General features: G+C 40.9%; 3 protein-coding genes across 3 annotated transcripts; 2 read left to right on the plus strand and 1 right to left on the minus strand.

Annotated features, from left to right (window-relative positions):
• The first annotated feature begins 226 nt into the window (after nucleotides 1-226).
• On the plus strand, nucleotides 227-6,985 carry dis3 (DIS3 exosome endoribonuclease and 3'-5' exoribonuclease). Its single transcript, XM_084021230.1, has 21 exons — nucleotides 227-530; nucleotides 998-1,155; nucleotides 1,401-1,597; nucleotides 1,844-1,917; nucleotides 2,039-2,206; nucleotides 2,414-2,578; nucleotides 2,820-2,933; nucleotides 3,029-3,166; nucleotides 3,342-3,488; nucleotides 3,569-3,685; nucleotides 3,779-3,880; nucleotides 4,195-4,259; nucleotides 4,412-4,496; nucleotides 4,657-4,784; nucleotides 5,041-5,127; nucleotides 5,272-5,428; nucleotides 5,529-5,743; nucleotides 5,894-6,062; nucleotides 6,201-6,359; nucleotides 6,451-6,573; nucleotides 6,714-6,985. The coding sequence occupies exons 1-21, from the start codon at nucleotides 312-314 to the stop codon at nucleotides 6,780-6,782; spliced, it is 2,856 nt and encodes a 951-aa protein (XP_083877356.1). The 5' UTR covers nucleotides 227-311; the 3' UTR covers nucleotides 6,783-6,985.
• A 773-nt stretch (nucleotides 6,986-7,758) lies between these two features.
• On the minus strand, nucleotides 7,759-11,733 carry bora (bora aurora kinase A activator). The gene is made up of 12 exons (XM_084021008.1): nucleotides 11,627-11,733; nucleotides 11,213-11,373; nucleotides 11,003-11,109; nucleotides 10,810-10,855; nucleotides 10,635-10,713; nucleotides 10,505-10,540; nucleotides 10,331-10,387; nucleotides 9,945-10,225; nucleotides 9,552-9,714; nucleotides 8,866-9,437; nucleotides 8,590-8,730; nucleotides 7,759-8,394 (listed from the first exon to the last, which is right to left on the minus strand). The coding sequence occupies exons 2-12, from the start codon at nucleotides 11,366-11,368 to the stop codon at nucleotides 8,374-8,376; spliced, it is 1,659 nt and encodes a 552-aa protein (XP_083877134.1). The 5' UTR covers nucleotides 11,369-11,373; nucleotides 11,627-11,733; the 3' UTR covers nucleotides 7,759-8,373.
• Nucleotides 11,734-11,807: 74 nt separating this feature from the next.
• Nucleotides 11,808-14,493, plus strand: mzt1 (mitotic spindle organizing protein 1). The gene is made up of 3 exons (XM_084021185.1): nucleotides 11,808-12,099; nucleotides 12,268-12,413; nucleotides 13,932-14,493. The coding sequence occupies exons 1-3, from the start codon at nucleotides 12,048-12,050 to the stop codon at nucleotides 13,953-13,955; spliced, it is 222 nt and encodes a 73-aa protein (XP_083877311.1). The 5' UTR covers nucleotides 11,808-12,047; the 3' UTR covers nucleotides 13,956-14,493.

Genomic DNA, 14,493 nt, shown 5'->3' on the forward strand with positions numbered 1-14,493 from the left:
CATTGAACGACTATTTGATGGCCAAACAAAACTAACGTCAAATACATTTCTTATTATTTTTTAACATACAAATCTCAAACTATCGTTATTTCTTCACACAGTGCCAGTGTATTGTCTTCAATAATAGTAGTAAAAATATCAACGTGCAATATTGATAAAGAACACCTACAATCTGCCTTCCCGTATTCATCGAATCTCTGGCAAGGTATTGTCGGCCCACTACCAACACATGGGCAGCTAACTCCCTGCTTGCCATCAGATGGTAGGAGAAAACATTGGGATTTTAATCTTTTGAGGTTTTTATCGCCATCATGCTGAAATCTAAAACCTTCATGAAGAAGACCCGGTCGGGTGGGGTCATGAAGATAGTGCGCGAGCATTATCTGAGAGATGATATTTGGTGCGGAAGTGAAGTTTGCGTTGAATGCAAACAGGAGTCCACGGTGCTGCAGGGAGACGCGTTGATCGAGAGCAACCTGTGCCCTTATCCACATTATCTGATCCCTGACACGAATGTTGTGCTGCACCAGGTAAAACGCGTTTGACACTTGGATATCTAATTGTATGTGTGTACTGAAAACGACCTTTTGACCGTCAAGCAGTCTAATATGATGATTTCCAGGTATCTTGACCTGCAATTTTCATACAGACTTGTAGCCCCGGATTGTGTCTCATGAATTTTGATAATACAGACATTAGTATGGTATCCCCTGGTTACTGTGCTGATATTTTACTTTTTAAACAGCTATATACTATCTATTCTGTGTGTGTGTGTGTGTGTGTGTGTGTGTGTGTGTGTGTGTGTGTGTTTTCCTGGTCTTTACATGACTGTATTATCAGCCTGTTGACCAGTTGCAGTGGATGTTTAACATGTAGATGATGGTGATTCTCTGATTCTAGGCCATTATCACGTCCCTTTTTATTCACACAAATACAACTGATTCTGAACAGCTCTGTTTCTCATAACTCTTATGTTTACAATGTCCGTGTCCTGCAGATTGACGTATTGGAAGACCCTGTGATTCGTAATGTGATCATCCTTCAGACTGTGCTGCAGGAGGTACGCCACCGCAGTGCACCAGTCTATAAACGCCTCAAGGATATCGTACACAAGAAGGAGAAAAACTTCTATACCTTTACCAACGAGCACCACAGGTAAAAAGACACCACTGACCTTGTTGCTGCATCACAACATCTTAAATGCACAGTAGTAATATGTAAAAAGCAATAGCATGTAAAAGTATTCAATGACATGCCCAGGTGCATGTTGTTATTACTCATTTAACACAAATATCTCCTTATCAGACCTCCCTCATGATAGTAAAAAGAACAACATACGTTTTTGTCATTTTTTTTGTGTCACCCTTACACATTCATCTTTGTCATTTCTACTCTTCCAGAGAGACGTTCATTGAACGTGAACCAGGGGAGAGCGCCAACAATCGCAACGACCGTGCAATCCGTGTGGCGGCAAAATGGTACAGCCAGCACCTCAAGACGTCTGAGTCAACAGAGGACGGACTCAAGGTGGTCCTCCTCACCAATGATCAAGAGAACAAGCAGAAGGCAGCGGAGAGTGACTTGCTGGTGTACAGATGTAAGTGGTCCTCGTTCAGACAAAGACAGTCTCATGGGGCACACCAGCACTTTGTTTCATCAGTTCAAAAACACTCTGCATGTCAAGCGTTCTGCTTGTTGTGAATTATACCACAACTTGCAGACAGACTGTTTACAGTTCTGGTTCAGCCACCATCCATGTTTCAGCAGGTAGAAGCTTCCTCTGTATTTTCTGGATACTAGCATGCTTTCAAATGTCATGAGCAGATGTTCACTTACATTCTAGTTGAGGAGTACATCAAGGGTCTGATCGCGAACCCCGAGCTTGTGGATCGTCTGGCTTTGTCCAATGATGACAAGGTAAACACTTAAACAATTCTCTACTATTTACATATACAAATACAATTCCCTATCACATGATTTGTGTCTTTACCTCCTTTTTTTGTGTTTTTCTCCTTCCAATTTTTTCGCCTTCTCTCAGCATGAGATCACTAGCAGTAAGGTGTTATTCCCAGAGCACCTTCCTCTGTCCAGGATCCAAGCAGGAATCAAGAGTGGCTCTTTCCTCCAGGGCACCTTTCGGGCCAGCAGGGACAACTATCTGGAGGCCACGGTCTTTGTCCAGGGAGAGGGGGAAGACAGCACAGAGGTGCGTCTGTCTGTGTGAACGCACAATGTTTTTCTGTTCATAATCTGGAAGAATCTATCAGACCTTGAGGGTTTTGGTGAGAATTTGTCATGTTGTTTTGAGATGTAACTTCCCAATTAGAGTACTGTAAGTTAACGAGTTAATGTCAGTATTAGGAAAACATGCAAATGTTAAAAGCACGGTACTGTGCGTTTGGCTTGCTGCCAGGTTCTCATCCAGGGTCTCCAGAACCTCAACCGAGCAGTATACCAGGATGTGGTTGCTGTGCAGTTGTTGCCGCGCAATCAGTGGGTGGCACCCTCCTCAGTCGTGCTGCAGGATGAAGGCGCCGCAAAGGACGACGATGAGGAGGAAGAGGAGGAGGAGAAAGCTGTGAGTTTGGGTTTAACTAATTAGACAGGTTTTGGCTCTCCTTACAGTTGGAGGAGGTGTATGCTGTTTCTTATAGTGCTATAGTCAACATTCAATTCAGGAGGGTGTTTACTGGCGTGGTTGGACAGTATCTGGGTGCTGTCTTCCACCAATTAAATTTCAATTGAATGACAACCCCAATTTGGCCTTTGCTAGCTAAAGTGTCTTGTTGATTTCCACATTCCTCTGTGTTTCTGAGCAGTTGAGGATATCAGCAGCTGAATCAGCCAGAAAGCCAACAGGCAAAGTAGTGGGAATCATCAAAAGGAACTGGAGGCCATTCTGTGGCATGCTCAATGCCTCCCAAATCAAAGAGGTAACTCTAGACTGTCATACACGGTTTGCTTGGTTTGAAATTCCTTGTTTGTTGCCCTTAGTGTTGACGATTTCTTTTCTTTTCTTTTGATACAGTCAACCCGCCATCTTTTCACCCCGGCAGACCGCCGCATCCCACGCATTCGTATTGAAACACGTCAGGCATCCACGCTGGCAGGCCAGAGGATTATGGTTGCTATCGATGGCTGGCCCAAACACTCCAGATATCCAAATGTGAGTTGGAACCCTCAGACTGTCAAATCTTTAGAGCTTAGAAATCCTACATTTTCACCTTAAAAATATTGATCATTTTTGAAATATTGCATTTCTCTATCATGAAACGTAATAACGTGCACAAAAACACTAAATCTGTCCACGGAGATAAATCAAGTCTTTTCTTCTTCGTTAGGGTCACTTTGTGCGCAGTTTGGGAGATGCAGGGGTGAAGGACACAGAGCAGGAGGTGCTGCTGCTGGAGCATGACGTCCCCCACCAGGCCTTCTCACAGGCTGTGCTCAGTTTCCTTCCCAAGATGCCGTGGGTCATCACACCAGAGGTAATGACAGCTTTTCTTGAGATACGCTGAGCAGTATTAGCAGTATTAGTATCACAGTTTAATTTGATGTTGCTTAACAGGAAATGCAGAAGAGAGAGGACTTGAGGAATCTGACAGTGTGCAGTGTTGATCCTCCTGGATGTACAGACATAGATGATGCCCTGCACTGCCGAGAGCTGGAAAATGGAAACCTTGAGGTGCACATACTGGACACATGCATTATAGAGTAGAAGAACATTTGTGTTTGTATTTCATATGAGCCTATAGCATTTCATTTGTTTGTTTTGTAGGTGGGCGTCCACATCGCGGATGTCAGTCATTTCATCAGACCTGGCAACGCTATGGACAAAGAGGCAGCGAACCGTGGCACCACTGTCTACTTGTGTGGCAAAGTAAGCAAAAACATTTCCACACCATCACAGTTGGAACCTCACTACCAACATCATGTTTCACAAGACCCCCTTAATTAAGCCTTGTCATTTGGAAAAAGTTGGTGAAAAGATAACCTGTTTACAATGTAGTAGACTATCTGACACTTTGGCCATGTTTTCAGCTAGTTCTGCATTGTATTTTATTTGTTGGGGCTTGTGTTGATATTTGGGGTATTTTATGTTAAATGTATGCTTTCCTTAGAAATTGATTGATTCCTAAAAAGACTCTTTGACACCAAAATGACTTAAATAATGTTTAATGTTGTGTCCCTCAGAGGATCGATATGGTTCCTGAGCTGCTCAGCTCCAATCTTTGTTCTCTACGCTCTAATGTGGAAAGGTGAGGACTAGAGAAACATACATCCATACTCACACAATCATCAATACCATCAATGCTACTTTTTCTCCCAAAATATGTCAGTGAATAAACCAATGTATGAATTTATCTGAATGCTGATAAAATGTTTCCCTGATTCTATTTTTTTTGACCAGGCTGGCTTTCTCATGTATCTGGGAGATGAACCACAAGGCTGAAATTCTTAAGACCCGGTTTACAAAAAGTGTCATTAACTCCAAGGTAAAGTACTAACACATGATATACGATGACTGAAAATACACTGTGTGTGTGTGTGTGTTGCTGATGTGTGAATCATATCCCAAGTGTGACTACTACCACCTGCTGTCATTATCTATTCCTGATATTTCCAAGTGTGATTTAATGTTTGCTTGTTTTACAGGCATCTTTGACTTATGCTGAGGCCCAAATGAGGATCGATGACGCCACCAAAAATGATGACATCACCAAGAGCCTGCGAGGTCTCAACAAACTAGCCAAAGTCCTCAAGAAGCAGAGGATAGCGAACGGGTAAGGACCAGAGGTTAGGAGTAGTAGAGGTAGAAGAAAACGTAGGATGGTGCATTTGAATGCTATGGACAGAAATTGCTTATTGGTTTATACAACAACTTAAAAATACAAATCAAAAGTGTTTGTAGAAGCAACTGCGAGATATGAGGAAATAATCAACAACATCATTTAGTTGATCATAACGGTCACTGCTATATATTTAAATTGACTATGTTTAACATGAGTTGTGTTTTATGTTGCATTTTGTATCCTTCAGGGCGCTGACCCTGTCATCATTAGAGGTCCGATTCCACATCGACAGTGAAACTCACGACCCCATTGACCTCCAGACCAAAGAACTCATGTAGGTAACTTCAAAAAGGAGCATTCTGCAGAATCCTTTTTGAAGCCTGTTTCTTCACAGAATCCCATTTTGTTTAATGCCTTTTCAGTTTGTGGTGCTGTCCGTTTCGGACATATGCAAATAAAGCAATCTCTTGGTTCTTAGGGAGACGAACTCCATGGTAGAGGAGTTCATGTTGCTGGCCAACATTTCAGTTGCGCAGAAGATTTACGACGAATTTCCAGACTGTGCAATGCTGAGGAAACATCCCCCACCACCTCCATCTAACTACGACATCCTGCTCAAAGCTGCCAAGTCCAAGGTGAGTGGAGAGGGACGGTCATGCAGAAATGGACCATGCCCATGATTTCTTCTTTAACTATATGTTCAGGAGTCAACACTTTGTTTGCTTTTCTCTCCAGGATGTGGAAATTCATACAGATTCAGCCAAGGCGTTGGCAGACTCCCTTGATGGGGCCAAGGTGGATGGCTTCCCATACTTCAACACGCTACTGCGCATCTTGGCCACTCGCTGCATGATGCAGGCTGTCTACTTTTGCTCCGGCATGGACAGCGAATTCCACCACTACGGCCTCGCTTCACCCATTTATACACACTTCACGTCACCTATTAGGAGGTATGAAAATAGATATTCGTAACAAAGCACAGCACAATTGAGAAACTACCACAGCACAGTTCTTACTAACTTCCTTATGTCATCCACATTAATCCTCTTTTCTCCCTAAACCTTTACCACCTCTCTTCCTCTCCCTCTTCATCTGCTCAGGTACGCAGATATTATAGTACACCGCCTGCTGGCAGTGGCCATAGCCGCAGACAGTACCTACCCAGATTTGATGGACAAACACAAGCAGTCTGCTCTCTCCAACAACCTCAACTACAGACACAAAATGTCCCAGTATGCACAGAGGGCATCAGTGGCTTTCCATACACAGGTAAACACATGTGGACACCCTGGTTTATGTTTATGTAAAAATAATGTTCACTAATAATAATTAACATGTTTTAGTAAAAGAATCAATTAGACCCCACGCTGCAAATCCATGCTTATAATGCAAATGATCTCTTTCCAGTTGTTCTTCAAGAGTCGAGGGATACTGAATGAAGAGGGCTTTGTTCTGTTTGTGAGGAAGAACGCAATCATTGTACTCATCCCAAAGTTTGGCCTGGAGGGAACGGTCTTCTTTGACACCAAAGACAAGGCGGCTCCACATCTTGTTTTTGATGAAGCGGTATAAACACAAGCTGGCTATATCAACACTGATAAACCAAAATCATCAGAGGATGCTGTGCTTTAAAGATCTCTCCTCAATGTGTGTTTAGGGTCCCAGTCTGATCGTGGAGCAGCACACCTTCCACATATTTGACACGGTGAAGGTCACCATCAGCCTGGATGCCTCCAATATTCAGCACCAGAAGATCCGCATGTCTCTGATTGAGCCTGTGGTAAGGACTGACTAAATCGAACATGGCTTTCACTTTCATAACTAGTGGTACACAACTGTGGCTTCACATGCTGTTTTTCAGAATTTGTTCAATTAACTCAAATCTACGAGCCCTTTGAAAGTGAATCGTCTTCATTTCAGATCCCTGGTGTAAGTGTCCCAGCCCCAAAGGTTGAACCACAGGCGAAGAAACCAAAACTGGACCGCTGACAAGCAGAAATACACCTGAACTACCAGCTGAAGATCCAGGTCGAGAAGTTGTAAGATTCTATAAAAGAACCATTTTGGAGCTAATATTAATCTAATCACATGAACCACTCTGCTCTTTTTACATGAACACTTGTTGATTAGACAGAGCAGTGCAACTTGTTAACGATGTAGGAGGTGACTCAATCATTAAAGAGTTTTTTTTTAACCAAATTGTCTGTGTGTGTTTGTAAACCCTGCATGAATTAATCTAGAAAAGTACTTTTACAGAAAGTGGTTCATAATAGAAACAAGTCACCAACTGACCATGTAGATATTCACAATAAAAATAAATGTATTCACATCGGGATTTAAAGGTGAAAAGAAATTAGGTTAAATAAGGTGCCATTAGTCTTAAAATAGACTAATATAACTTGTTTATTTTTTAAAGTGCCAGAGGATGATTCCCCAGACCCCCTAACAGGTATTTTAAAGAGAATTCATTTTATCTGATAAATACTAATTGTTTTATCTGGCCCCTGGCCCTATTTTTCAAAAATGGCCCTCGGGCAAAGCAAGTTTGGCATTGTGCTAACCCCAATTATGTACAAATGAATATCACAGCATTCACTCTATGAATGTAAAAAGGTATAAAGTATTCTATATATAATTACTACTTAAACTAGTATACAAATCCTATAAATTAGAAAAAATATACTCAATTATTTCAAATCTCCCAGTGACATATTTTAAACTGATGTTAAGCACAATATTGAGAATGGTCACAATGCATTAACATGGAGTGATGATAGTTATTGATCCTGAATATTACAGTATGATTTCTGGACCACGCCATTAAGTTAAGATACAAAATACATTGTAGAAACACCAAACTCAAAAATAAACAATGTCTTCTCAAGCCAGACAAAGAATTCAAGTTAATTTAATGTGATAACGATCCAGCCCATGCTTTTAAGTATACACGAAAAAACAAATGGCTCAGTCAGCTTTTAATTCACTAGTGGCATCATTAGTAACCTGAATTACTGATTTACATACATTTATATCAAGCAAATCATGTAAAAACATCATGATGAACTGTTTTATGAAAAAGATAAAATACAGTACAAATGTGGTGTCATCTGAAAGTCAGGATCTATCAGGTCGATCATGTCAGCACCATGACATTAACAATACAGCATTCAAGGAGGTTACTGTTGTGCAAGATCTATCGATCAGAATCGACTTCTTTTTTTCCCTTCCCCTTTATCATGCCAGTATACAGTACTGGGGCCAAAAGAACTGTTCACTTACAATTATAGCTTTTCAGTGTCTTACAGAGGGACTAGGATAAAGCTATGAGTTAGTCTTCTCCCTTCTAACCTGTGATAAGACATACTATGGTAGAGCATTTGGCTTTCAGTATGACAACTTGAACCTTAAATAGGACTCACAACCACTTGTAAAACCACACTGACCAATGCACAATAACCAAATGCAACATAAATGCTTTAACAAAAAAAAATAGTGTAAACTTTGTTGTATTTGATTGTAAAATAATCATTTTAAGCTTCCACTGGAAGAGGCGTCTCTTTAAATACATCAATCAGATGGCTCAGTAGTGAGGATAAAATACCTGTAAAATAAGAAACTTTTAGTGACATGAAAATTAAAATATAAAAGTAACCAAAACAGAAAAATGATAAAGCCTTGTAGCATGCACAACACTGTTTGTGAAGTCTGTAAGTCAGTTTAAATAAGTGCTGATACTGTGCAAAGACACAAACAAACTCATGTATCCACCAGTCTGTGCTTGTGTGTAAAAGCTTACCTTTACTTTAGTGTGTCGAGTGACTTGGAAGCCTTCTTCTCCCAAGTTTGAACTGAAGGACTCTTTGCCGTGACAGTCTGAGCTGAGACCATCTATTAGACTGGTGGTGCCTGCTGAGGTAGTGTTGTACCCGCTGTCCACCTGAAAGCACACAAGATATCCACATTTCATTATACAAACATGAAGTGCTGAATAAGAATTTATTCATTTAAGAGGAACTTGTGAAACAAAGAAAAAACAAAGTAGCTCTGCCTGGATGAAACCGCTCACACGAACCTGCATGCTGGAATCGTAGCGTATGCTGCTTCCCTCTGCCAGAAGTGATATAAACATATGAGTGCTTTCTGCTGCCGACACATTGCCCATACGAGAGCTGGTCAGCTGTCCTGAAAGCCCTGCACCTTCCTCCTCTTCCTCCTCCAACCTCCCTTCTATCTCCGTCTCCTTGTCCTTCTCCATGTTCACAGCTTCCATAGGATCCAGGCTAACCCTCTCAGTGTCAGGGAGGTGAGTGTCGTGGGCCAGGGGTGACGCTGTATCTAGCTCCATAGGAATGAGAGAAGAGGAGGAAGAGGAGGGGGAGAGGACGGACAGTTCTTGCTTGAAGTCCTGATAGTCCTGGAGCTGAGGGTTGAGGATCGGGGAGATGAGCGGAGGGGAGGCCCAGCAGCGGATTCTGGGCCGGGGCTTGGGTCTGGCATTGTGCTGGTGCTCATTGTGGCAATGGAGCTGGTGTGGGGAGCAGCTACGAATGGGAGAGCAACCCTCAACAAATGGACTGCAAGGAGTGCCATTTATGTCCAGGGGAACACCCAGTGGTGTAAAACTGCTCAGCTGCTTCTTCTCAGCTAAAAAAAAGAAATAAAAACACAGATTCAGATTGAGGATGGACTTAGGAACATTAACCAGTGTCTTTAAACCCTATCAAGGGTTATTTTTTAGTTACAAAGCAAATAGTCTACCTGAGCATATGGGTGTGCGTTCTGCATGTGCAACAACAGGAGATATTGTGGGCGAGACGAGACCAGCAGGAGACGACCTATCAGGGAACAATGGACTGGGGATGCTGCCGAGGCTGCAGTCCCGGAAGCAGCCATGCTGGATGGGACTGGACGAAAACTGACCCTATAGTAAAGATAATGCAAATATAGTTTTGTTTAACAGTGCAACTCTTACATTTAATAAACAGGCTATTCCAGATACAAACGAATGTAACTCCTTGCTAAAAATCTATTTCAGCAAAACATTTACCACTACTGCTTTTGAGCATGACCAACATCTGCTGAACTGTACTCTACTGCTGAAACGATTAGTCAATTACCAGAACTAATTAACAACCACAATTCATCACTCACTGTAGAGGGAGTCAGAGCCGACGCACCACAGCATAAAGGGGAGGAAAAGATAGACGATAAAGCTTCTCCCTCTGAACCTGCAACCCTCCCTGCAGGTCCCTCTAATCGGTTTGGAGAAAGCCTCTCCAGCATGGCATGGCTTCTCTCGGGGCTTGGTGGGCTGGAGCTGTCAGAGCCGCTGTAAGAGCCCTGGCCATCGAGGAAGAGTTTTCGTCTCAAGGAGGAGGAGCTGAGACTCTCCTGCACAGCATCACATGCTTCCTCGTAGCGATAATAATCCCCTGAGGAGAGGGTAGAAAGAGACAGCCAAACATGGTGACGTGATGGCAAAATACTGGTATGGAGGCTCTCCCATTTGATTGCGCAGGTATTTATTAGAGGCTCACCTAGTACGTTCTCCAAATCAAAAGCCAAAGGCAACGAAAGAGTTGTCTGACAAGCAACTGTAAACAAAACATAATAAAGATAGACCAGAAACATGTTAGAAGTGCATGAATGACGAAGAGATGGAGCCCTGTTTGTAGAAAGTGATGTCAAACCCTCTCAAAGAACACACCAACCTGAGATTTTTTCTGGCTCCTCTGCTATAATTGCATCTACAAATGGGAAGACAGAATATATTAACATGAACATGAAATGCTTAAATAATGTAGAAAACCAAATGAGGAAGAGAATATAGTGAGGACTTACTTTTCATAATCATCGGAGGGCCTTTACGGCTGTCTGGCGCTGCCCAGGGTGAAGGAACGATGGCTCCTTTGGTGAAAAACTTAATTGGGAGAGAAACAAATTACATATTAAGAAATTGAATCAATAAATGATTAATATATTAACTTCTCCATCCAATTTGATTAGGATGTCATACCTGCTCGATGGCATTCTGACGCTTTTCCTCAATGTCAGAGTCCATCCTAAATGTTTGGTGGAAAACATATTCATCACATAATAATAAATGTATTTATTTGCAAACTACATTTTATGTGTGAGGTATTTGTGAGTTCTCCCTGCCATGTTTAAAGGTTATCCTCATAAGCTACATACTGCGGTTCAGTACATACCTTGTCTGGCTGAGGTAAAAAGACTGTCGCTGGATATCCTCTGGGTCTATGTGCACTGGGAGAAGACTGGCCATTTCATCAATAGACCAGTTAAACTTGGGTGGAGTCTGAGGGAGATACAGATGAGGATTGAAGAAAACACCGTCAGATACTAGTAGTAATCATCACTTAAATATGTTGCTAGTGTGTGTGTGAGGTTTTCAAACGTACAGCTTTACAAGGCTTGGACTTGAAGACAGACGGGCTCGGCACCAGGGGTTCACGCAGGTGTTGGTAGTCATTGGGACTTTCAAAGGGGTTCCTAACAGAAGGCCTGCCTGGAGTCTCTGGGGTGATCTGTAACGTTAGCTCGACATGGTCCCCCATTTTAGCTGAAATATTCCAGTCGGCATAAAAGCAAAGGACATGTCAGATCAAATTGACAAGGCACAAACACTCAAACAATAGCCTCTATTTGGTAGTATGCAGCGTCGTTTTTAGTTTTGGTAACGTAACGCCTTTAGCTATAACTAGGAGGAAGTTGGTTGTCCGTTCCCTTCGGTCCACTTTCTTAACACGCCACTTTACTTCAATAAGAATGGTACATCGACATTAGCTAGATCACGATCTGCCGTTAATACTTACAAGTGAATGCGACAGGATTTTGGACAAACAGCTAAAAACAATCTTCATTGAGGAGTCGCCAAACAATCAGCAGCGAGAGGGTTCAAACGTTTATTTCAATTTCGCCCATAGGACCCTGTAGCCAATAGAAACAGTGCCGGAAGTTCTTGGGAACCAATCAAAGAAGAATTGTCGTCACTTCCTCCCACGGTTTCGTAAGTTAGCTTAGCTGCCAAAGTGGTTAACTAGCTGCTCAGCTGTCCCTAATGATTGTTTGTAATGTTAGGAGATCGTATCTAAAATTAATACAAAAAGGTTAACATCTGACTGAACTGTTTTTAAAACGTAATAGCGTTTCGCGTCGGAGACCTCTTGAAGTGTGTAATTTGTTAGCCTCCTGCTAGCAAGCGTTGGCTAGCTAACGTTATATTCAGTCTACACCATGGCAAGTGCAGCAAATGCAAACCTAAACGCAGTCCGTGAGACTATGGACGGTAAATATATATGTTACTTAAATTGTTGTATCTATATTACACATAAAGTTAGCTTGTCCCTGCTAGTTTGTAACCGTATTGATAACACATTGCTTGCACGTTCTGTATTGTTGTTACTAACGTTAGTAAACAACGTTTGGGAAACCTGTCATCTTATTCCTCCAACAGTGCTACTGGAGATCTCCAGGTTGCTGAACACGGGTTTGGATATGGAGTCTCTGTCCATATGCGTGAGACTGTGTGAGCAAGGTATCAACCCAGAAGCTCTGTCTGCAGTCATCAAGGAACTGCGTAAAGCTTCTGAAACCCTCAAGGTACAGAACCCCCCAAAAGAGCCAACATATTCATATTGAAGAGAAAACTGTAGATGTAGACAAAATGTTTGTGTTCTACATTGTTTTACACAAATGTTGAGGTATTGTTTTGTAGGGTCAATCATCCATAAACTATGTCCATTTTCCAGAAAACATATTTTAACATATTATCAAATTGGACATTGTCGTTGCACATTATGGTGGTCTTTTGCTTTGTTGGGTTTGGCGTCCTTTTTTTATGTCACCATATGTCATGTTTTCCATGAGAATATCAATAATATATATAATTAATTCATATATGAATATATACATATATATATATATATATATATATATATATATATATATATATATATATATGAATTATTAACCTTTAGGGGTGTGAATCTTTGGCTTCACTTCGATTAACGATACAGTAGTTGGCGATTCGATTCAAGGATGATTTTTTTGTTTGTTTTTGTAACGATTCGATTCTGTAAACCACAATTCGATTCAGTAACTTGTAACCAAAATTCTATATCCATGAAATAAACATGCAATAATGCAAGTGAGACTATCTGTATTCTTCTGAAAGGTGAAAAATAACATATTTATTCTATAAAAAAGTCGTCCTGCATAATATTTTATGCTGGATACAAAAATGTAATTAAACATTGCTCAGTTATTTTGAACATTATTCAATAGACTACATGCTGGATGGGGAGAGTGTGTCTTAAACGTATTAAAACATTAATCATAAGTAAGAATCACGATTCATCCGATTAAATGCATTTATATCCATTATTGTTGAAGCCAAAACGATTCATTCTATTTATTTATTTTAGCAGATCGATTTAGTAGAATCTATAGGACTGACAATCGATTCATCGATTAATCGAATTAATCGTTACACCTCTATTAACCTTAATATCTGTTAACGTGTTAAAAAAATAAAAGGCTTACATCATCTGAGTGACTGAATCATTAACATTTCTAGGGATGCAATGACTTTTTCAGTCCCGATAGCAATATCTGGGCCACTACCAGTGTTTAATTAATAATCTACGTGCCTCACTGTGTGGAAGTGACTGGGAGAATAAGTTTAAGGCAACAGGCTTTAAATTAATGTTGCATTCCTAACTTTGTAAAACAAAATGTAACAAATGGAGGCATAGATATAAATACTGAATGGTTATTTTTTTACAATAATGTTATCCGATACCAGATTATCCTGTTGTCACAGATACCAGATCCAGTGATTTGAGACGGTATCGGAGCAATATCTGATATCGGTTTCAGTGCATCTGTAAAAATTTCTGTCACTATTGAGGACATCTGGTAATGGGAAACATGTCAAGAATGTTGTGAACACGGAGAGGCTGAACAAAAAGTAAAATATGTACATATTTCAGAATTGTTTGCTGTGCACAGTTGTAGCCCACCAAAAATCAGGTGTAATTTGGAAAATATGTTACAGAAATCTCATAATTGATCATGATGATGCATCACTAATACTGTTGTATTCATTTTCTCTTTCAGGCATCTGAAAACTGCACTAACTGAAGTCACAGCCTGAACACCTCAGTTTGAACTCCAATGGGATCATGCCCCGTTCCTGGATCTGCACCTACGTCGGGCTCTCCAGCCACTCAAACTTGCCTGGGTGTTGGCACTGTGTACTTTGCGCCTCCTTGGAGACTAACCGCTCCTGTTCTGTGTTCGAATTATGTCCTGAGTTTTTGTGTGGAGGTGTCAACCTACGTCCTCTTCCTAAACACAAGTGTTTTCCTGACATGAGTCATGCTTGCAAGTTTCTCCTACAGCCATTTGTGGATGTGGAAGATCAGATTTGTATGAACATTGACATCCTGCCTTAATTTAAGAGCGTTCTTCTTATTTCTGAGTTGCACTTTTCACAAGGAAATGTTTTTACAATTTTTTGGGAAATATCTCATTTGTTATGGAATTGTTTTTATTTTTTTTGTAAGCATAATGTCCTAATTATTTTTTTCAACTTAATCCTTTTGGTATTTGCTTTGTCCACTAAACCATTAACGATGTAACAAAGTCTAAATTAAAACGTTACAGTCAACGACCACAA

Source organism: Eutrigla gurnardus, assembly GCF_963514095.1.
Source record: "Eutrigla gurnardus genome assembly, chromosome: 11".
NCBI classification, from domain to species: domain Eukaryota; kingdom Metazoa; phylum Chordata; class Actinopteri; order Perciformes; family Triglidae; genus Eutrigla; species Eutrigla gurnardus.